This window comes from Miniopterus schreibersii (assembly GCF_964146895.1).
Source record: "Miniopterus schreibersii genome assembly, chromosome: 1".
NCBI lineage: Eukaryota > Metazoa > Chordata > Mammalia > Chiroptera > Miniopteridae > Miniopterus > Miniopterus schreibersii.
Genome location: NC_138101.1, coordinates 109624029 through 109647342, shown reverse-complemented (window position 1 = coordinate 109647342; position 23314 = coordinate 109624029). Strand labels below are relative to the sequence as shown.

General features: G+C 39.5%; 1 protein-coding gene across 2 annotated transcripts; it reads left to right on the top strand.

Moving 5' to 3' along the window:
- Positions 1–9929: 9929 nt before the first annotated feature.
- Positions 9930–15042, top strand: LOC308560907 (uncharacterized protein). 2 transcript variants are annotated; one of them, XM_081145290.1, is made up of 3 exons: positions 9930–10144; positions 12334–12499; positions 13520–15042. In XM_081145290.1, the coding sequence occupies exon 3, from the start codon at positions 13521–13523 to the stop codon at positions 14223–14225; it is 705 nt and encodes a 234-aa protein (XP_081001416.1). In that variant the 5' UTR covers positions 9930–10144; positions 12334–12499; position 13520; the 3' UTR covers positions 14226–15042. The 2 variants fall into 2 exon arrangements, with proteins under 2 accessions (XP_081001416.1, XP_081001415.1); XM_081145289.1 differs by having other exon boundaries at positions 9931–10144; positions 12334–12484.
- Positions 15043–23314: the final 8272 nt, after the last annotated feature.

Sequence of the window (23314 nt, the reverse complement as noted above, 5' to 3'; positions counted from 1 at the left end):
AGGGCTGGGTATCAGGGAATTACCAGGGTGTGGCAAACAGTGTTCACTAGGCTGATGTAGATTTGTATTTGCCTGCCACCTCATCTGCAGGCTGTAAGAGGAGAAGTCTCAACACAGGAACAATGGTATTGCCCTTCCAGCCCTCAGCCTGAAGCCACAGAATTCAGTTTCTCCAGTATGTCCGTAGTGCTTTTTGAACTGTTGTTCATTTGCTGGACCTCAGGGTGAGTGCCTGGGAGCAGTTTAGTCTGTGTGCAAGCCCTTTAAGGGGACACCTAGGTTTCTTTCTAGCTCACCAGGATGGAAACTCTGCTGACCTTGACAGCCAGATTTTTTTGGGACTACTCTTCCCAGCATTGAAATCCTGGGTTGGGAAACCTGATGTGGAGTTGGTTCCCCTCCCTCCTTAGAAGGGATCTCTTAGCAAAGATGTTTCTCTTGATTCTCAACTGCCATATGTGGGTTCGAGATCAGCATATTTCCACATTTCTGCCCCTCCTACCAGTCTTGACTTGGTTTCTTTTATATATCCTTAGTTATAGAACTTTTGTTGTTAAGATGGTTCTTCTGGTTGGTTGTTCTTTAATTTAGTTGTAATTTTGATGTGGTCATGGGAGGTGATAAGCAGTGTTTATCTACATCACCATCTTTGAGGGCATAGATTTTTAATACTGGTAAGAGAGCCAATATTTTATTCTCTTTATAGATGATTCTCCTTAGACAACAATATTCCACAGAAGGGATTCTGAAATTCCGTCTTCATCACTCATGTAACTCAAGATTGAGACTTTAATATATACCTGTCTTAAATGAATTAATTTCTTAGCCAGGGTTGTTTTGGGTTTCATTTCTTAAACATTACACATGTTTGAAAAGAAATTTTCCAATTTAATTACCTTGTTTTTATTTTGTTTTTATTGAACAAAATGATCTTCTCTATGAAAAATTTCAAAGAAACATAATATTTCTAAAAACCCATTTTATTTGAGATATTAATCACATCTATGTTAAAACTATTGTAATAGCGGTGAACAACAGAACTCTCGCTAATTTTATTAGCCAGATAAAACAGGCTTCACCTACTCTAATTAGCAGCCACATATGATTCAAATTCCTGCTTCAGGAGCTGAATGTTTAATTAAGTTACATGAGGGAGTTTTCAATTACTTATATTCTGTCTCTTCTGTGGTTTTTATTTTCTTGCTAAAGGATAAACAGGTTGCTTGACTGTATTATCACCAATTTGTAGCTCAAAACAGATGAATGAATTAATTCATTTATATTTCTAAGTGGGGATGGGGTAGTTAGTGTTCTTTCAAATTTCATTGCAATCTAATTTGAACTAATCAATTTAAAATAAGGTAAATTCCAAATCCTTGTCTATGGTATGTAGCACATATAAGGTATTTAGTAAATATTAGAAAGAAACAAAGAAGAGACAGAGAAAAGAGAGAGAGAAAAGAGGAAAGGAGAGGAGAGAGAAAAATCAAGAAATAATGAATCAAGTGAATTAATAACAGTTGATCATTTGGTTCTCTTGGAGTGTCTTCTAAATAAATAGATTGGTAAAAAGAATACTAGATTTCAGATTGAGCTCTGTGTTCTAGGTATAGGTGTCTCAAAGTAGTTATATAATACTGTGCAAGTCACAATTCCTTTCCTGAATTTCATTTCTCACTGAATATTTCCAGATGTTTAGGTTGTTAACATAAGAAACATTCAAACCTGTGAAGAATATATGTGAATTTATTTGAGCCAAACTCTCAACATGCTTGGAAGCAGGATCTCAACTGATTGAGATAATGCTCCAGAGAATGGCAATTTTGCACTTTGTCTTACACATTACAATCAACGGAGGAGAGTAAGTGGGTTACTGGAAATCCACTGGTGTTAGATTATGGAGGCAGGAGAAAGCAAAGCAGAGAAATCCCTGGGATTGGATAAAAAGTCAAATTATAGACCCACACTTCATTTTACTTAAGTGGGTGCAAGATAGTTAACAGTCAACAATTAACATGATACAATGATAACAAAGGGGTTTGTAGGCTCAGCTCTCTGCTTTGAGTGGTCCAGAAAAAGGGGGAAATTACTTTGTTTTGCAAAGGCATGTTAATCAGGTATGTTATCTCAGATACAAAAAGACAACAGATTGGCTTAGTTAAGGTGAAAATTAACTTTTTTAGGGAAAAAATACTGCTTTAGATCATGGCTACCCACTATAGATTGCTTTTAGTTAAAAAATTTTAATTTCAGACCATCTTTTGTGGTTACTTTTCAGTCTCTGAGTTTGCAAGGCTGCCATGCAGGCCTCCCCTGAGCTTATCAAGTTTAGTATGTGGCCCTTTTACATCCACACAGGTTAGGTTCAGTCCTCTCTCCCCCCTTCCTTCCACTCTCTTTAAAAATCAATGAAAACTATATCCTCAGCTGAGAATTAACAAAAAAAATTATACATTTTTATAAAAATGGTTTCAATTTTTCTCCTCTCTAAGTCAGAAACCCTGGGTAATATGAATTTGCAGCTCTTTTCAACAAAAACTATAATCTATTTATTTCCAACCTTTTGACTTTCTTTTTGTTTGTTTTGTGTCCTTGTGACTTGCTTTGACTAATAGAATGTGATTCTGTGCCAGTTCTGAAGCTAAGACTTATAGTTCTTTCATGTTTCTCTTAACTGTCATGTGAAAAAGCTTTGTCTAGCTTGCTGAAGGATAACAGACTCTGTGGAGCAGAGATTAGCCATTTCAGCTTGGGCTGTAGTATATTATCAGCCAGCCCCTAGCTGACCCAGCAACTGACAGCATACACATGAGCAAGCTCAGTCAACATCAGCCATATTTAGCCCAGTTCAGCGTAAGTGTCCAGTTTCCCAAGATATTAATGAGCAATAATAAATTATTGTTGTTTTATGTCGTATAGTTTTGGTGTGCTTTGTTACTCAGCAAAAGCAAACTGATTCACTTTTCTTTCCTGAAACATAAAGCCATCCTTCACTCTTTTTTTTCTTGATCTCTATAAATCAGTTACCAAATCCTCTTTATTTTAATCAAAATGTCTTTCAAAAACAATTTCTCTTTGCTGTCCCCTTATAGTCTCCTAATTCTGGGCTTCCATCATCTCTTGACTGGTGATGTCAATAGCTTTTGACTGGTTTTCCTGTTTCCATTCTCTTCTTCCTTCAACCCAGGCTCCTAAATACTATTTTAACTTATAAATCTAATTATGTGGCCTTTTACTTTAAAAAATCTTCATTGATTCTCTTTTTATACATGTAGGCAAATACAGATTACTTAAAATGGTATATTGGACCTTGCTGTTAATCAAAGTAAATCAATTGTGGATACCAGGCCACAGTATTCATTACAAGCAAGGTTCAATAACAAGTATCAGTATTTTTGCTGTAGGTAAAGTGAAAAACTACATGATTTTGCTTCATATATGGACATACTATAGATCTTATGACACCTAGAGACGTCTATTTTCCTTCTAGCTGATTTTCTGCTGAATTCAGATAGAGTCAAACCTCAGTTCTCAAACTATTCCCATCTTGAACAATTCAGTTCTCAACCAAGTTTTTCACAGGAAAAAAAAATCTCCATTTTGGAACAAACTTTCCTTTCTTGACCTGACAATCCTTTTGTGCTGATATTTTTTAGAGAGAGTGGGAAGGAAGGGGAGAGACAGAGAGAGCAAAACCTTAATGTGAGAGAGATTGGTTGCCTTCTGCATGTGTCCCAACTGGCACTAGGGATGGAACTGCAACCGAGGTATGTGCTCTGACCAGAATCAGACCTGGGTCCCTTCAGGCCTCAGGCTAACTCACTAACCACTGAGCAAAACCAGCTAGGTCCCTGATGTGACTGTTTTCATGTGTTTTTTGTTTGTTTGTTTGTTTGTTTGGTTTTTTTTTGCTTTCATTGCTAGTGAAATGGATTATTAACAGAATTTTAAAACATAAAGAGACCAAGTGTGCTGATGTTGCTAAGGGTGTAAAAGTGCTCACAGACAATTGAAGAAGTAGGAAAACTATTAGTGATTTGGATAAAAGCAGTTAACCTGTGACAGCATTTCGATGCTGTACCCTTAGAATGCATGCTAAAAGTGATTCTTTTAAGGCTAGAAGAATTTTAAGAAAAGGAATGTTTGTTTCTATATTAAACAGTAAATTAGACATGTATATAAAAAAGGTTAAAACAGGGAATCACTTAGGGGTCTGGAATGGATTCATTTACATTATTTCTAATGGGTAAAAAAATGATTCAGATTTGAACAAATCATTTCTTGAACAGCCTTTTGGAATGAATTAAGTTTGAGAGCCAAAATTCCATTGGAACTTATGATGTATTATTACTTTCTTTCATTTTTTACATTTAAATTCATTCAACAAATAGTTATTAATCACATGCTGTGTTACAAACACTGTTCTGATCTTTCGAGTCAGTTATTCTCCAAATAAAATAATCTTACCTAAATTATTTTATGAAATAAATCATGCTTGTGTTATTGTTTTTCCCATGTTTTCTTTTTTCTTTGGCCTCTCAGGTCTCTACTTCTGTTCTTTCCATTCTTTTAACTTTTTTCTCAAAGAATATTCAAATTTTATTTTCAGAGACTCAGAATATTTTCAAATGGTTTTTAATTCCCAAATTGTCTTTTATGCTTACCAGTTATTTTCTACACAAATTTTAATGCATATAATTTTTAAGAGAAATAATTTCTTTAGAAAATTGATTTAAGTAGCTGTAACTCAAATCTATTAATCTTTGTTAATATGACATCAGTCATTTTTTCTAAATTCTATGGTTGAGGATTAACTTTCAAAATAGTATTTGAAATCCTCACTAAGAATATGAAATGTTCTCAAGTAGAAAATAAAAATTTCTAAGCTGATTATTTATATAAAAAATGAAATTATCACTCTGGCTGGTGTGCCTCAGTGGTTATGATGCCAGAGAAATTAAAGGGCCAGATTTCCCAGACACAAGTGGGAATGAGGCTCTTGGGGTGCCACTGAAAGAAGCATTTTTCAGAAACCCCCACAGGAGGATGGAACATGAAAGAAGGCTTTGTGTAAAGTTACATTTCTCAAGTTTCAAAGCCCTCTGCCCCTTAAGCCAATCCTGGAAGGTGGGCCGCTAGGAGTTCAGAAGTGTTAGAAGGAGGGCCAGCATCCAGAGTTTCCTTTCTATGTTATAATCATGTGTGGTTTACAATTTAGGCCACATTAAAGTCCATGTGTGGAATCCAACATGGCCCATGCACCATGTATGCAGAAGAGTGCAGTCCCTGCAGCAGCAGTCCCAAGAGAGGCAGGCACCCTGGAGCCAAGATCAAGAGGAAGGGAAAGATGGGAAGGGCCCAATTATCTTTGTCTAGAACCATATATATTTAGATTTTGAGCACTTGCATTGGTGTAACCCATCCTGGCCAATTATCTGTTTCTAGGTGTGAATGATGGGCAATTAGCCTCTCAGGTCACTGAGACCTTACTGGCCATACATCTAAACTGTGATATCACTCTGTTCCCCCATCAATCAGCAGGGAATAGACTTGGAGCATGTTAATGCAGCTTTTTTACAAAGCTGTGTAAATAGCATGCCTATATTTTTTGGTCTCCCTTTTTACTCATTTCCTGTTAAATAATAACCAGGTTATTACAATATCAGTTAGAGCATTGGCCTGTGTACTAAAGTGACACAGGTTTGATTCCCAGTCAAAGGCATGTACCTGGGTTGCAAGTTTGATTCCCTTGGCCCCAATCAGGGTGCGTTCAAGACACACCAATTGATGTGCCTGTCTCACATCATTTCTCTCTCTCCCCATATCCTCCTCTTTCACTCCTTTCTATTCTCCCTAAAAATCAATGGAAAAAAATATCCTTGGGTGAGAATTGAAAAAGAAAAGAAAGAAATTATCATCTTTAAACATCTTTAAACATAGTGATTCTAGATGTTTGTTTTTTACAAATTCAGTAAATTATATCATACATATGGGTCTCATATCAATATAAAATTGCCTACAGTTTCAAATGGAAATCATGTTTATTTTTTAATTTATTTTAGAAAAAGAAGTTAGTATGTTGTTGTTTATTAAATTAAAATTTAGGAGTGAATTTTTTAAAAAAGTTTTGACAGTATTACAGGTGTCCCTCATTCCACCCCTCTTTACCTTCCTCCTCCTAGCCCCTGCCCCACCTCCTGAATAGTATTCCTTGGTGTAAATGTACCACATCTTTTTTATCTACTTATCTTCTGATGGGTGCTTGGGCTATTTACAGATCTTAGCTATTGTAAATAGCACTGTAATGAACATAAAGGTGCATATATTCTTTCTGATTGGTGTTTGGGTTTCTTGGAATATATTCATAGAAATAGGATCGCTGAGTCAAACAGTAGTTTCATTTTTAATTTTTTCAGTAAATTCCATACTGTTTTCCATAGTGGCTACACCAATCTGCATTTCTATCAGAAACGTAACAGTGTTCCCTTTTCTCCACATCCTGGCCAGCACTTGTTGTTTCTTAATTTATTGATGGTAGCCATTCAGCCAGGTGTGGGGTGATAGCACATTGTGGTTTTAATTTGTATCTCTCTGATGATTAGTGACGTTGAGCATTTTTTCATATGTCTAATGGCCACCTGTATGTCCTCTTTGGAGACGTGACTATTCAGGTCCTGTGCCCATTTTTTAATTGGGTTATTTGTTTTTCATTGTTTGAACTATATGAGTTCTTTACATATATTAGAAATTAACCTCTTATCATATGTGTTCCCCATTCATTTTGAGGATGGTTCCTTTTGCATTTCTGTAATGTTAGTTGTTACTTTCCCTCTTTCATTTCTGCTTATATTTACTTTGGTCTTCTGGTTTCTTGTTGACTCTGGCTAAAGGTTCATCAATCTTCTGTATCTTTTCAAAGAGCAAGCTCTTAGTTTCATTGATCTTTTATATTGCTTTCTTAGACTCTGTCATTTATTTCCACTCTAATCTTTATTATTCCCATCTTCTGCTTACAATGGGATTTACTTGTTCTTTTTTCTAGTTCTTTTAGGTGTAGAATTAGATTATTTATCTGAGATTTTTCTTGCTTTTTAAGGTAGATCTGTAATGTTATGAACTTCCGCATCAGGACTATTTTCACTGTTTCCAATAGATTTTGATTTGCTGTGTGTTCATTTTCATTTATTTCCAAGTAACAATTTATTTCTTCTTTAATCTCCTTAGTAAACCATTTATTGCTTAATAGCATGCTATTTAGCCTTCATTTGAGTGTTTTTGAGTTTCATATTGTAGTTGATTTTTTGTTTTCATGTTATTGTGATCCAGGAAGATGCTTGGCATAATTTAAATCTTGAATTTTTATGACATTTTGTATTCTAGCATGTGTTCTATTTTTGAGAATGTTCAATATGTACTTGTAAAAAATGTTTATCTGCTGCTTTGGGTTGAAATGTTCTGTAAATATCAATTTTATCTATCTGATCCAGTGTGTTGTTCAAAGTTGCTGTTTCCTTGTTGATTTTTTTGTCTGGAAGATCTATCCAGTGATGATACTGAGGTATTAAAGTCACCTGCTATAACTGTATTGTGGTTGATTTCTCCCTCAAAGTCTTCCAAGTGTGTGTGTGTGTGTATTCCTATATTGGGTGCATATATGTTTACAAGTGTTATGTATTCTTGTTGGATTTATTCCTTTAGTATTTTGTAGTGACTTTCTTTGTCTCTAAGCCTCTGTTTTGAAGTCTGTTTTGTCAGATATGAATATTGCTATCCCAGCTGGTTTTCTTTTCCATTTGCACGAGATATGTTTTCCAATCCCTTCACTTTCAGTCTGTGTGAATCTTTTGTTCTTAAGTGGGTCTCTTGTAGACAGCATATAAATGACAGCATGTTTTCTTATCTATTCATCTACCCTATGTCTTTGATTGGAGCATTTAACCCACTTACATTTAATAATATTATTGATAAGCACTTATTTATTGCCATTTTTTTCTTTATACCTATGTTCCTCTTTCTACTGCCTCTTGCAGTGCTGGTTTGGTTGTAATGAACTGCTTTAGCTTTTTTTTTGGTCTGAGAAACTCTTTATTTCACCTCCAATTTTAAATAATAGCTTTGCTGAATAGAGAAGTCTTAGTTTCTGGTCCCTACTTTTCTTTACTTTGAATACTTCACTGTAATCCCTTCTAGAATGAAGGGTTTCTGTTGAAAAAAATCAGCTGACAGCTGTATGCTAACTCTGTTGTAGGTAACTAACTGTTTTTCTCTTTCTGCCTTTAAGACTTCTTTTTCTTTTAACCTTTGCCATTTTAATTATGATGTGTCTTGGTCACTTTGGGGTTCATCTTGATTGGAACTATCTGTGCTTCTTGAATTTATTTTTTTCTTCACCTGGTTAGGGAAGTTTTCTCTCATTATTTCTTCACTTTCTCTATCCCTTGATCACTTTCTTCTCCTTCTTGTACCCCTATGATGCAGATATTATTTTTTTACATGTTGTCCTAAAGTTCCCTTAAGCTATCCTTGTTTTTTTAAAAAAATCATTTTCCTTTTTGTTGTTCTGATTGTGTGTTTTTATCTCCCTTGTCTTCCAAGTCACCAATTTAATTTTCTGCTTTATCTAGCCTACTTTAACTCCTTTCACTATATTCTTGATGTTAGATATGGCAATCTTTATTCCTAGCTGGTTCTTATTCATGTTTTTATGTCCTTTTGCCTACTGATGTAGTTCCCACTAAGTTTTTTCTGTGGTACAAATTAAGTTCCTTGTAGTTCTCAATAATTTACTTGAGTATCTTTATAACAATTACTTCAAAATCTATTTCTAATAAATTGCTTGCTCCATTTTATTTAGTTATTTTTTTTGGAGATTCCTCCATTTCTTCATTTGGGAGTTGTTTCTTTGTCACCCCATTTTAGCTGTATATTTGCATTTGTTTCTATGTATTAGATAGAAATGCTGTGACTCCCACTCTTTGTGGAGTGGCCTTATGTAGTAAGTGTCCTGTGGGACCCAGTTGTGTAGTCTCCTTGATCTCCTGAGCTGGATGTTCTAGGAATGTCCCTTGTGTGGGTTTTGTGGCTCTCCTGTTAAAATTGGGTGTTGATTGTTGTTGTGCTGTTTATGGGTGGGATCTCCCCTCAAGCTGGCTGACTGTGAGGTTCAACTGTGACCACATTGTCTGGGCTTTTGTACAGGTGCTGACAGAATAAAACAAGAAACAAAACCAAAATTTACAGAAGAACCCAACAGCAACAACAAAAACAACCACACAAAAGAATGAATTTGGAAAAAGAAAAGAGAACAAGAATAATAGAAAAATAGTATACAAGAAGAAAAAAATGGGAAAGAAAGAATCTGAAGGAAATCAGAGAGAGAAAAATAAGAATAAAGTATAGGAAAAATGATAAAAAATACAAGAAAAGAAGAAAAAATAATCAAGAAAAGGAAATAAGATAAAGAAGTGTGGGGAGCCGGCTGGCTGCCCCTCCTGAATAGTCTCCCTGGCAGGGTGCTGCCCTGGAGTCTCTCCAGGGGCTCGCCGACCCTAGCGTCGCCTTAGAGAGAAATCTCTGGCACGTTGACCCGCAGGGTGGGTCGGCAGAGCTAGCACCTCTGCCTGGTAGGGTGCTGCCCTGGAGTCTCTCCAGGGGCTCGCCGACCCTAGCGTCGCCTTAGAGAGAAATCTCTGGCACGTTGACCCGCAGGGTGGGTCGGCAGAGCTAGCACCTCTGCCTCCTGTAGCTTAGTTAAGATTACATAGTGTCCTTTGCTTTAGGGAGTAGAAACCCTGCACAAAGACCTTGACTTGGAGACAGAGTGTCTAGACAAACAAGAATGTTTGTGCAGAGCAGGAACTGGGTAAAAGGTCACTGTTTTGGGTATGGTGGTCTGGGTGCACTATAAAAAGCTTGTAATCAATAAACTCGGGGCGCAGCCCGGCTCAGCTCAGCTCAGCTCTGCCTTGGCTGTAGCCCTCCCGATCCCATCCTTTTCTATGAGTCTTTCTTTTCTAATCCTCACCCCCTCAATCAGGTCCTCGTTCGCCTGCCGGCTGGCCCCGGCAAGTGGCGCCCGAACAGGGACCTGAAAACCTGGGACAACGGTAGAGGACACCGCTCGGGGAGCGCGCATTGCTACTGGGTAAGTGCAACCACGGTAGCGGAGAGGGCGGTTAGTACATCGGGAGTAAGGAAATTATGGGACAGGAGAATAGTAGAATGCTGTTCGCACAAGTCTTAAAAACAATGCTCCGTTCTAGGGGCGCCAAGGTTAGTACCTCACAACTGCGTACATTTTTGCAGTTTGTGGAGGAAGTGTGCCCCTGGTTCCCTGAGGAGGGCACGGTGAATTTAGAAACTTGGAATAAGGTAAGAGAACGCTTGCAGGGATATTTTCAGGCCCATGGACCCCAAAAGATGCCAGTAGAAACTTTTTCTCTTTGGAATTTGGTTAGGGACAGCCTTGACCCACGCCATGAAGGCACCCGCATGAATCCTCCCCTAGAGGTCCGTGCCGACTCTGGGAAAGATCCACACTCTGAGGATGTGGCCACCGCTCCCCCGCTTGAGCCGGGGCCCCTTGTGGGCAATAGCCGGCCTGATAGATTAACCCCAAAGGAAGAGGGAGATCTTGAAGAAGCCGCTGCAGAGTATGAGAGAGAGAGATATGGGGAGTTTGCTTTTCTTTCTGAAGAGTGCACAAAAAGGTCTGGCCCTACCCCCTCCGCAGCCACCGCGGAGGAGGTACAGAGCAAGATGCAGGGAATGTTACAACAGATGAGAGATCTCTTACAGGGTCCAGGCTCTGGCGGGATGAGAGGAGGTACAGATGACCCCTCTAATTACCCTGGGACGGGTTTTGGTGTTGCTGCAGCGAGGACTGCCTTGCCGCACGCTGGACAGGCAGGGGTTAAAATACTAGACCCCCGAGAGCGTGCCCTGTTTGCCCTAGCACAGAAAAGGCTGGAGATGGAATTACGGAACCTTTGCAGCCCCAGCCACGCCCTAGTCGCACAGGCCTAGGGTATTTTTAGGTGGGGCCTTTGATATTCCTGTTACCCACGCTGATAAGGTAACTTGGAAATCAGATCAGCCTGTGTGGGTAGATCAATGGCCCCTGTCTGAGGAAAAAATAGCTGCCGCTAAGGACCTGGTGCAGGACCAGCTCCGGCAGGGCCACATAGAGCCTTCTAACTCCCCCTGGAATTCCCCCATATTTGTTATTAAAAAGAAATCTGGAAAGTGGAGATTGCTCCAGAATTTAAGAAAAGTTAATGAGACTATGGAACTTATGGGCGCTCTTCAGCCAGGACTGCCCACTCCTGCGGCCATCCCCCGAGGCACTTTCAAAATAATTATTGACCTGAAAGACTGTTTTTATACTATTCCCCTTCATCCACAAGATTGCAAGAAATTTGCTTTTAGTGTCCCATCAGCAAATTTCAAAGAACCCATGCAACGATACCAGTGGAGAGTGCTGCCGCAGGGGATGGCAAATAGCCCCACCTTGTGTCAAAAATTTGTAGCCGCAGCTCTGTCCCGAGTCCGGCGAATCTATCCCACTGTCTATTTATGTCACTATATGGATGATATATTAATTGCAGCTAGTCAAGAAGGAATTTTACTTAGGGCTTTTGCAGACCTTGAACAGGACTTGAGTAAGCAGGGGTTGATTATTGCCCCAGAGAAGGTGCAGCGCCACCCACCATTTGCTTACTTGGGGTTTCATCTTCAGCCTGACCTATTTTCTTGTCAGAAGGTGTCCCTCAGAGTGGACGACCTCCGTACTCTAAATGACTTTCAAAAGCTGCTTGGAGACATTAATTGGATCAGACCTTATTTAGGCTTAACTACTGGAGAGTTAAAACCCCTGTTTGACATTCTCAAGGGTGACTCAAGCCCGTCTTCGCCAAGACAACTTACACAGGCGGGACGGGCGGCCCTACAAAGGGTCGAGACAGCCATAAAATCACAGCAGGCGACTTTTTGTGATTATAGCAAGCCTTGGTATGCCTGCATCCTGGCCACCACCCACTCCCCCACGGCCGTCCTATGGCAGGACCGCCCACTCCGCTGGGTGCATCTCCCATCTTCACCTGCTCGAGTGTTAACCCCTTATTACGAGCATGTGGCAATTCTTATCCAACAGGCTCGAGAAGAATCTTGCCGATATTTCGGACGAGAGCCTGCGGCCATCTTAGTGCCTTATTCTCAGGCCCAGATAAACTGGTTATTCCAGAAATGCACACCTTGGGGCATTGCTCTAGCTGAATTCCCAGGACAGGTGGACAATCATTACCCTCCAAATAAACTTTTACAGTTTTTTCTCAGGCATTCTGTTATCTTTCCTAAGATAGTGACGGACCAGCCTTTGCCTGATGCTGACACGGTATTTACTGATGGCTCTTCATCGGGCACCGCCGCCTATGTGCATGAGCAACGAGTTGTCAGATGGGCCACCCCCTATTCTTCAGTCCAAGAGGTTGAATTAGCTGCTGTATGTCGAGTGCTTATTGACTTTGCACACAAGCCTATAAACATCATATCTGACAGTCACTATGTAGTCCGAGGGCTCTCATGTATTGAAACTGTGCCCTTTATTGGCACCACTAACTCCACTGTGCAGCAATTATTTCTGGCCATACAAACAGCCATTCTAAATCGCAGTCACTCTTGTTATTTTGGGCACATCCGCACCCACACTAATTTACCTGGGCCTTTAGCTGATGGCAATAGACGGGCAGATGAAGCCACCCGACTTTACCTCGTCGGAGTGCCCGCCGCCCAGGCATCCCATGCCCTGCACCACCAAAATGCGCATACTCTCCGACTCCAGTTCAAAATCACCAGAGAGGCAGCTCGTCAAATAGTAAAAGACTGCCCCACATGTCCTGCTCTTACTACTATTCCTCATTATGGAGTCAACCCCCGAGGGCTGCTGCCCAACCATCTGTGGCAAATGGATGTCACCCATATCCCTAGCTTTGGTAGGCAAAAATTTATTCATGTTACAGTGGACACGTATTCAGACTTTATAATAGCCTCGGCCTTGCCGGGTGAGTCCAATACTCAAGTTATTGCTCACTGCTTACGCTGCATGGCCATTATAGGACAACCTAAAATAATAAAAACTGATAATGGCCCTGGTTACACTAACCAGCGTTTTCAGAATTTTTGCGCCCAACTAGGAATTCAGAGCAAGACTGGAATCCCTTACAACCCACAGGACCAAGGCATAGTCGAGCGTACGCACAGCACCCTCAAAAATCAATTAATTAAAATAAAAAAGGGGGAGCTGTACCCCCCAACCCCACAGAATCAGTTAAATCATGCTCTTTTTATTCTTAATTTTTTAATTTTGGATGCTGAAGGCCACTCTGCAGCCCAAAGGCTTTGGCAGCCGAGTTCATCTAAACACCAAGCCTTGGTGAGATGGAAGGATCCGCTTGATGGGGCTTGGCATGGGCCAGATCCGGTATTAATCTGGGGCCGAGGGCATGTGTGTGTTTTTCCACAGGATGCCGAAGCGCCGAGGTGGCTCCCGGAGAGGCTGGTACGACACGCGTCCCAGAACACTCGTGGACCGGATGAGAAACCTCTCCATGCACGGCCGAGCCCCGCCTCGACGGAACCCAGCGCCCCAGAACTCAGTGACGGAGACCCTCGCGCGACCGACCGACCAGGCGAGGAGGATGGTGCAGAACCAGAGAATGGAGGTCACTCCTGAACGATTGTTTCTGGCTATGATAGCCCTGGTCGCGGCCGCCCCTGGAGCCTCTGCGGCGGTTCACTGGGCCTACCTGCCCAGTCCTCCATTGCTGCAACCTGTAACCTGGCAGCATGAGGAGGTGGTAATTTACACCAATGACACCTGGGCAGTGGGAGGACACTCTAATATTCATATTCAGCCAGTGAAGGCTTCGAACTTTACTTATCATGGACACGCCAAGAATCAGCCCATCTGCTTTTCAAAAAATGATGGGGTAGCGGGCTGCTTTAAAATTGGCATTACTAAGTCTGAGTCCTTACTGCCGGTACTCAGCGGAGTCTTTTCTCTTGATGGCCGTCAACAGCCTTGGACTTTGTCGGCTTCAGATTGGACACATTGGTATGTGGACTTATGGTATCCCAGTAAGATCGCTGTGGGAAGCGCCACGAATCCCCCAGAGGGGGTGCCTATCTGTGAACCTGATCTCACCAATCATACAAAGCAACCACATTGAATGAACTGTAGAGGGAAGCGCCTAAGATAGACACCTCACTTGCAGAAATGGCGCAATCTTGGGTTAATGGAATGAGGGGACATTTCCTCTCAGCAACAGATTGGAAACATGGAATTCTCGGAGTGGCCGGATTGGCTACTCTCGTTGTCCTTGGTTTTTTAATAACACCCTGCATACTGAAAACACTCATGAGAGATATTAAAGTCCTAAAAATAGGACTACATACTCTCCACCTGCATACCCGCCCAAAAGCTTTAGAGCCTAAGTCTTTAGTTTAGAAAAGAAAGGGGGAGATGTGGGGAGCCGGCTGGCTGCCCCTCCTGAATAGTCTCCCTGGCAGGGTGCTGCCCTGGAGTCTCTCCAGGGGCTCGCCGACCCTAGCGTCGCCTTAGAGAGAAATCTCTGGCACGTTGACCCGCAGGGTGGGTCGGCAGAGCTAGCACCTCTGCCTGGTAGGGTGCTGCCCTGGAGTCTCTCCAGGGGCTCGCCGACCCTAGCGTCGCCTTAGAGAGAAATCTCTGGCACGTTGACCCGCAGGGTGGGTCGGCAGAGCTAGCACCTCTGCCTCCTGTAGCTTAGTTAAGATTACATAGTGTCCTTTGCTTTAGGGAGTAGAAACCCTGCACAAAGACCTTGACTTGGAGACAGAGTGTCTAGACAAACAAGAATGTTTGTGCAGAGCAGGAACTGGGTAAAAGGTCACTGTTTTGGGTATGGTGGTCTGGGTGCACTATAAAAAGCTTGTAATCAATAAACTCGGGGCGCAGCCCGGCTCAGCTCAGCTCAGCTCTGCCTTGGCTGTAGCCCTCCCGATCCCATCCTTTTCTATGAGTCTTTCTTTTCTAATCCTCACCCCCTCAATCAGGTCCTCGTTCGCCTGCCGGCTGGCCCCGGCAAAGAAGAACAAAATAAGTTAAGAATAAGAAAATAAATTGAAAAGTAGAGTAAAAAAAGGAAACAGAAAAATAATAGATATGAAAGAGAAAAATAATAAAAAGCAATACAGCCTAAAAATTAAAGAAAATAATGAAAAAGAATAAAATGGGGGTTTTCTTGGCAGAATTTAGTGTCTACTTGGATATCCTTTTGTTTCCTCTTCATATTGTCTGAGGCTGACTGTTTTATATGCTGCTCCTAGGCCTTCTGGGAGGTACTTTGGTGCTGGTCAGTGTCAGAAGCTGGTAATATCTGGCTCTCAGCAACTTGTTTGAAGTTTTAAGTTACCCACAGTTTGTGGCTACCTCTGCTGGTTTTTGCTATGCATGGGAAGGGCCAAGCTGCACTCCATGGCTGTCTATTTAGCAGCCAGGGGCCATGGGTGTGTCAGCAAGTGTATCAAGGCATTGCAGTTTTCACCTTTGCCTGCCTCTGTGTGTCAGCCAGCCATTAAACTTAGTCACTGAAATGGATATTTCTGAAAGATCTTTTGTCAGAATCTGGAGAATGGTACCTCTTGGATTTCCTATGAAGGAGAGGTACTATTCAGACTTCAGAAAAGATGGTGGATATGTTCCCCCATCTTTGAATCACATGTCTGAGTCTGTCCCAGGATATTTTTCTGACTTCTGCAAGGCAGAGCCCCTCACAGGTAGGCTAGTATGGTCTGCCAGAAGGAAGGAGTGTCTACCAGCTCTCCCTTGAAGAGGAAGCGCCAGTCAGGTTCCTGGGAAATTAAGGGGAATGGTCCTGCCCCAAAGGCAGTCACGATGCCTTGTGAGCCTGCCCAAACCCACAGACATGACCTCTGTCTTGCCTCCTCAGCAGGGAGCAAGATGAAAGGTGGGGTGAGCAGGTTTCCAGATAGTGGAGTGAGCAAGATTCCAGAAAGTAGAGAGAGCTGTATCCCAGGGGGTAGGGTAATTGCTTTTTCCCATGCTGCTGCTGCTAGAATGGCCTTTCACCTCTCAGGGAAAGTAGCTGCTGTGGTATTGTGGGGAGATGACCAAGCACAGGGATTCTGGTAGCTGCTCACCCACTTCTCTTCCTAATGCATGCTACCTCAGATTCTCAGGTGAGTCCAGTTCACACTGCCTTCCCTCAATCCACTAAAGCCCATGGCAACTGGCTGAGAATGAAAATCCTGTATTCTAGCCCTTTAAAAAAAGTGGATTTGTCCCTGGCATGCTCTATCTCTCCCTGGTGGATAGAATACCACCTTTCACTGCTGGATGCTGTGTGGTATGCTATTCCCAGCTCTGGTGCTCTGAGATAAGAAGTCCAGCCTAGGGTACAGGCCTCACTCTTCTCAGATGGAATCCCCAGCAGCCAAGATATCTCTCCACAACCTCAACTTACTGTCCATTGAAATAGAGTTAGGTCCTTTCACAACCTCGCCCTTCCTACCAGTCTTGAGGTGTTTTTTGTCCTTTCTTGTTTAAAAGTTTCTTCTTCACTTAGTATTTTGTTGGTAATTAAGGGTGAACATTTCCCAATTTAGTTTTATTTCCAGTTTGCTTCTGTGAAGAGGTTCTAGAAAGATCCACCTACTCCATTGCCATCTTCTCTCACTTAAAAATAACATATATTTGCAATTTGTATATTATATGGAAAAAAATTCTCAACATGTTATTCCCTGTGTAAATTGAGAGAGGTTATTAAGTAAATTATAACATAATTAAATAAAATATATTTTATTTTATGAAATATAATGGCTACACCAATAATTCTATTGCCGTATGCAATTAGCTGTGTTATTAACATTTATTTTTCTGCTATGAATCTACTGTTATTAAACCATGAAGAAACAATTAATAAAATTAATATAAAAATGTGCAATGAGGTACACTGTCACACTGTCTTCCAAAATTCCTTTAGAAAATAGATGAATAAAAAAATGTCAATATGACTGGTCTAATCTCCTTAGCTTGGCTTGCACAGCCCTTGGGCTTATCTCTCAATGACCTGTGTGTTTGTCTCTAGAGTCCCATGGCTCTGCAATCTTGCATCACTCAACCTCTTTCCTTTTCTGGAATTTTTCAGTTTCCTTTTCTTTCAGGCCTTCCACACTTTAGTCTCTTCTCCTCCTTTACTCAGATGACTTGTTAAAACTACCTATTTTCTTGGCAGCCTTTCCTGACTTGCTCATAAATCTGTTGTGGGTATCCCAATGGATTGTTTTTTCCTCCCTTGAGGCACATCTTGCACTCAAAAATAACTTTGTATTTTATGTTTTAATTATCCCCAATAGATCCTATGACAACAGAAAACTTTGTTGTAACATCAAATATAACAAAATCCAAAACACAAAGCAGATGATAATAAATTATATGTTAATTTGAAACCTTAACGATGACCTGAAATGAACTAACAAAAAGTATTTGCACTGTGATTAGGGCCAGGTAGCCAATATACTATGTTATTTTTATATAAAAAAATATTAATCAACTAAAATCATTTTTATATAAAAATATACAATAAAAAGGCAAAAAAAAATGCTCCAGATTACATTTAACATAGCTTTTTATAAAAGATATATTTTAGTATCTGGTCAAGATGCCAGATTAGGTAACACTGTGTTTGCTTCCTCCCACACCCACATAAAAATTACAGCTAATCTACATAACGACAATCAAGAACTGCCTGAAGTCTAGTTGAACAGAAGTCCTATAACAGGATATGCATAAAAAGCCAGGCTGAGACTGGTATGAAAAGTGAAGACACAGAACATGCTACTCCCAATACTCACCTGCGGTGGTTAAAAGTTGGCAAGGATGGGGTAACCCAAGATGGTGCGGTGTAGGTGGAAGTTACTTCTCTAAAGACAAAACTGGAATTAAGGCTAAAATATAGAATAATGAACCTGAATAACCAAGTGAAGATAGCTGAATCAAAGTCTTATAACCAAGGATTTACAGAAGAAGCCACATTGATACTGGTAGGAAGGGTGGGAACTGCTGGGCCTGAATCCACAGTGCTGTGGCTGAAAATCCAAAGGGCTATATCAGTTGCAAAAATTTCCCCTGAAGAGTGTTGGCTCTCAACCTCATGCTGGGCTCCCCAGTCCAGAACACTAGAGCCCAGAAGAGGCACCCACAGAATATCTGACTATGAAAATCAGGGAGAAACGAGAGTCTTCTAGAAACCTAGAACCTTCTTGAACAATCAGCACATTAGATCTTATTTGCAGACACTTACCCTTGGCTCTGGCAGAGGGAGAAAGATTTGGAGTAAACTAGACTTGTGAGGAGAAACTGGGTTATGTGACTGGGACAGAGCTGAAGGGACATCTTTCTTGGGTCTGGCACTTTCTTTTATCCATCACCAGCCTGGGAGAATGCAACAGCTTCAATCTCCTGACTCCATGTCACCCTACCCTGCCAGGCTTGAGCCTTGTGTAGAAAATAATTGACTAAGCCCCAGGTGAAGAGGTCCATGCAAACTCATGGGGTGTCAGAGACCAAGTTGTGTGGCTCTGTGGCAGAAGATATTTTCTCCAATTTCCTGTGAGTTTGACCAGTGCAGCTACCCCACAGCCCCACCCTCCTGATTCCTGACAACCCTGCCCTGCTGAGCTCAAATCTCCAAGTAGTTTTGGCAGAATCCCAGACAGACTGAGGCCAGATTTCCTTTGCACCTACACAGAACTCTCCCTTCATAGGGACAAATCTTGGTCAGTTTGGGCCTAATAATCTCTGTTGGTCTCATCCCAATGACTCCCTAAGAACCTGCTTTACCACAAAGATCTGTGGGCACATGGAGAGTGGGAGCTGGCATGGGGGAACCCTGGAAATTTTGCTGACTGGACATCTGTGTATCCTCTTTGGAGAAGTGTGTATGCAGGTCCATTTCCCATTTCTTAATTGGATTGTTTGCTTTTTCAGTGTTGAGTTTTATGTTACTTATGAATTTTGGATAGTAAGCCCTTCTCAGATGTATCAGTTAATATGTTATTTTATTCAATGGGTTATCTTTTCATTTTGTTGATGATTTCTTTGCTGTGCAAAAATTTATTAGATCAATGTGGTCCCATTTGTTTATTTTGTCTTTTGTTTTTCTTGCCTTAGGTGATATATTTAAAAAAAATTTGTGACTAGAAATGTTCGAGATAATTCTATCAATGTTTTCTTTAAATATTTTAATGGTTTTGAGTCTAACATTTAAGTCTCTAATCTATTTTGAGTTTATTGTGTATGGTGTAAGAAAGTGCTCTAGTTTTATTTTTTGCATCTATCTGTCCAATTTTCCTAATACCATTTACTGAATACACTATCTTTATCTCATTACATGTTTTTGCCTCCTTTGCCAAATATTAATTTACTATTAACGCATGATTTTATCTCTGGTCTCTTTATATTTTTTTTCATTCGATGTCTGTTTATGCCAGTACAATGTTGTTTTACTATGGTTTCGTAGTATAGTGTGCTATCAGGTAGTTTGTGATTCCCCTAATTTTAATCTTTCTCAAGATTTTACAGGTTTTCAAGGTCTTTTGTGATTCTATATACATTTTTGGAATATCTGTTCTAGTTCTGTGATATATGCCATTGGTATCTTGATTGGAATTGCATTGAATCTATAGACTGCTTTGAGTAGTTTGGATTTTTATTGATGTTAATTATTCTTATCCATGAACATAATATAGGCTTCCATTTATTTGTATCTTCTTCAATTCTTTCTTCAGTGTCTTGTAGTTTTCTTAGTACATGTCTTTTACATCATTGGTTAAATTTATTCCTAGGTATTTTATTTTTTTAAAGAAATTGTACATGATATAGCTTTTTCCTTTTCCCTTTCTGATAGTTCATTATTGTGATATAAGATACAACTGATTTCTGGATATTTATTTTGTAGCCTGCTACTGTACTGAATCCATTTATCAGTTCTAGTCATTTTTGGGGCTGAATCTTTAAGGCTCTGTTTATATAGTTTCATGTCATCTGCAAATAATGACAGGTTTACTTTTTCCTTTTCAATTTGAATGTCTTCCATTTTTTGTTGTTGTTTGATTGCTGTGGCTAGGATTTCCAGTACTATGTTGAGTAAGAGTGACAAAAATAGATATCTCTGTCTTGTTTCCAATCTTAAGGGGAATGCTTTTAGTTTTTGCCCATTGAGTATGATGTTAGATGTGATTTTGTCATTTTTGGTCTTAATTGCATTGAGGTATGTCCCCCCTGTTCCCACTTTGCTGAAAGTTTTATCATAAATGGGTGCTGGGTTTTTTCAAATACTTTCTCTGAATTTATTGATATGATCATGTGGTTTTTATCTTTCATTTTTTTATGTCATGTATCACATTTACAGATTTACAGATATTGTACCAACTTTGCATCCCCAGAATAAATCTCACTGTATCATGGTATATGACCTTCTTAAATGTGTTGTAGGATTCACTTTCATAATATTTGTTAAGGGTTTTGGCATCTAATTTCATCAGAAATATTGGCCTAAAATTTTCTTTCTTTGTATTGTATTTATCTGGTTTGGGAATTGGGATAATACTGGCCTCATAAAATCAACTTAGGAGACTTCTCTTCTATTGCATTTTTTTTTTAATAGTTTGAAAAGAATAGATTTTAGTTTCTCTTTGAATGTTTGGTCAACCTGTGAAGTCATCCAGTCCAGGATCAATACTATTTCTATGAAAATATGAATGGCATATTTTATAGAAATAGAACAAATAGTTCAGAAATTTATGGGAACCACAAAAGAATTCAAAAAGCCACTGAAATATTGAGAAACAAGAACATAGTTTGAGGAACCAACCTATCTATATTCCAAAGCCATAGTAATTAAAACTGCATGGTACTGGCATAAAAACTGACATATGAATAAACAGCAGAATAGAGAGCCCAGAAATAAATCCATACTTATATTAATATGTAACAAAAGAGACAAGAGCATACAATGGGGTAGAGATAGTCTTAATAATTGGTGTTGGAAAAAATGAAAAAAATGAAAAGAGACCGCCTCCTTACACCATGTAGAAGAATAAACTCAAAATGCATTAAAGACTTGAATGAAGGCTCAAGACCATAAAAGTCTTAAAAGGAAACATAAGCAGTAAAATCTCAGGCATTTCTCTTAGAAATATATCTATATTTTTTATATATCTTCTTGGGCAAGGAAAACAAAAGAAAACATAAATACACAGGACTACATAAAACTAAAAAGGTTTTGCATAGCAAAAGAAACCATCAAGAAAATAATAAGACAACCCACTGACTGGAAGTACATATTCACTAATGATACATCTGCTAAAGGATTACTATCCAAAATTTATAAAGAACTCATATTACCTGGCACCAAAAAACCCCCTCAAAAACCCAGTTACAAAATGGACAAAGGACATGAATCAACACTTTTCCATAGAAGACATACAGATAACCCACAGACATGTGAAAAGATGCTCAACATCACTAATCACAAGAAAAATGCAAATTAAACTACAATTAGATACCACCTTACACCTATCAGAATGGCTGTTATTAATAAATAAACAAACAGCAAGAGTTATCCCAGGATGTCGAAAAAAGGTACCACTGTTGTACTGCTGGTGAAAGTGCAGATTGGTATAGTCACTATGGAAAACATTATGGAACCCAGCAATTCCACCTCTGTTTTTTATTTGAAAAAACTAAATACACTAATCCAAAAGAATAAATGCACCCCTGTGTTCATTGCAGCAATATTTACAGCAGCCAAGATGTGGAAGCAACCCAAGTAACCATCATTTGACAATTGGTTGAAGAAGAGTTGATACATATATATAATGAAATATGACTCATCCATGAAAAAAAATGAATATATATGTAATATATATATAAATTTATCTTAATTGTTAAAAGTATTACAGATGTCCCCCTTTTCCCCTCATTGACCCCCTCCATCCTCTTTCTGCCCTCTCCCCAAGCCTTTACCACACTATTGTTTGTGTCCATGGGTTATGCATATATGTATATAAATTCTTAAGTTAATTTCTTCCTCTACCTCCCACCACTTTCCTCTGAAATTCATCAGTCTGTTGCATTCTTGTCTTTCTCTCACTGGCTTATGCCACTTAGCGTAATACTCTCCAGGTCCCTCCATGCTATCTCAAAGGGTAAGAGATCCTTCATTTTTACAGCTTCATAATACTTCATTGTGTAAATGTACCACACCTTTTTTATCCACTGATCTACTTATGGGCACTTGAAATGTTTCCAGATATTAGCTATTGTAAATAGAGCTGCTATGAACACAGGGAAGCATATATTCTTTCAATACAAATGAAATAAATGCTTCAATAAAAAAATACAGGGTGGCTAAACGAATAAGAAAACAAGACCCTTACATATGTTGCCTATTTCTGATCAAAGATACACACAGGCTAAAAGTAAAAGAATTTAAAAAAAGGTCTTTCATGAAAATGGCATCCAACCAACAGAAAGCTGGTGTAGCAATAATGATATCAGACAAAATAGACTTTAAAACAAAGGTTATAACAAGAAACAAAGAAGGACTAAGCATTTCCTTAATGCTTAGTAATTATCTTAAGAACCTCAAAATACTTATTTGAAAAGGCATGTGCATCCATATGTTCATTGTAGCATTTTTTTTCAAGATCCAAGATATGGCAGCAACGTAACGGTCAATCAGAAGATGAATGGATAAAGAAGTAGTGCATATATACTGTGAAATATGACTCAGCCATTTTTAAAAAATTGTTGCCATTTGTGACAACATGGATGGAGCTAAAGGATATTTTGCTGAATAAAATGAGTCAGACACAGAGAGACAAATACCATATAATTATATTTATGTGTGAAATCTATAAAACAAAATAAATGAACAAACAAAGCAGAAACAGACTCAAATATACTGTTAAGGTAAGCAATATTCAAACCTGTGAATAATATTTGTGAGTTTATTTGAGCCAAATTGTCAACAAATGGTGAAAAGCAGAATCTCAACAAATTGAGATAATGCTCCAGAGAATGGCAGTTTTGCACCTTGTTTTATACATTACAATCAAAAGTGGGTTACATGAAATGCATTGTTGATTTATTAGGGAAGCTGGAGAAAGTAAAGCAGGAAAACTCTGGGACTGGATAAAAAGTAAAATAATAGACACATACTTATTTTACTTAGGTGGGTGCAGGAGAGAAAAC

Coding starts and splice junctions, on each gene's coding strand:
- LOC308560907 (XM_081145289.1), top strand. CDS start 12,381: ATGCTGACACGGTATTTACTGATGGCTCTTCATCGGGCACCGCCGCCT. Junction 12,485..13,519: donor CCTATTCTTCAGTCCAAGAG/GTTGAATTAGCT, acceptor GTTTTTCCACAG/GATGCCGAAGCGCCGAGGTG.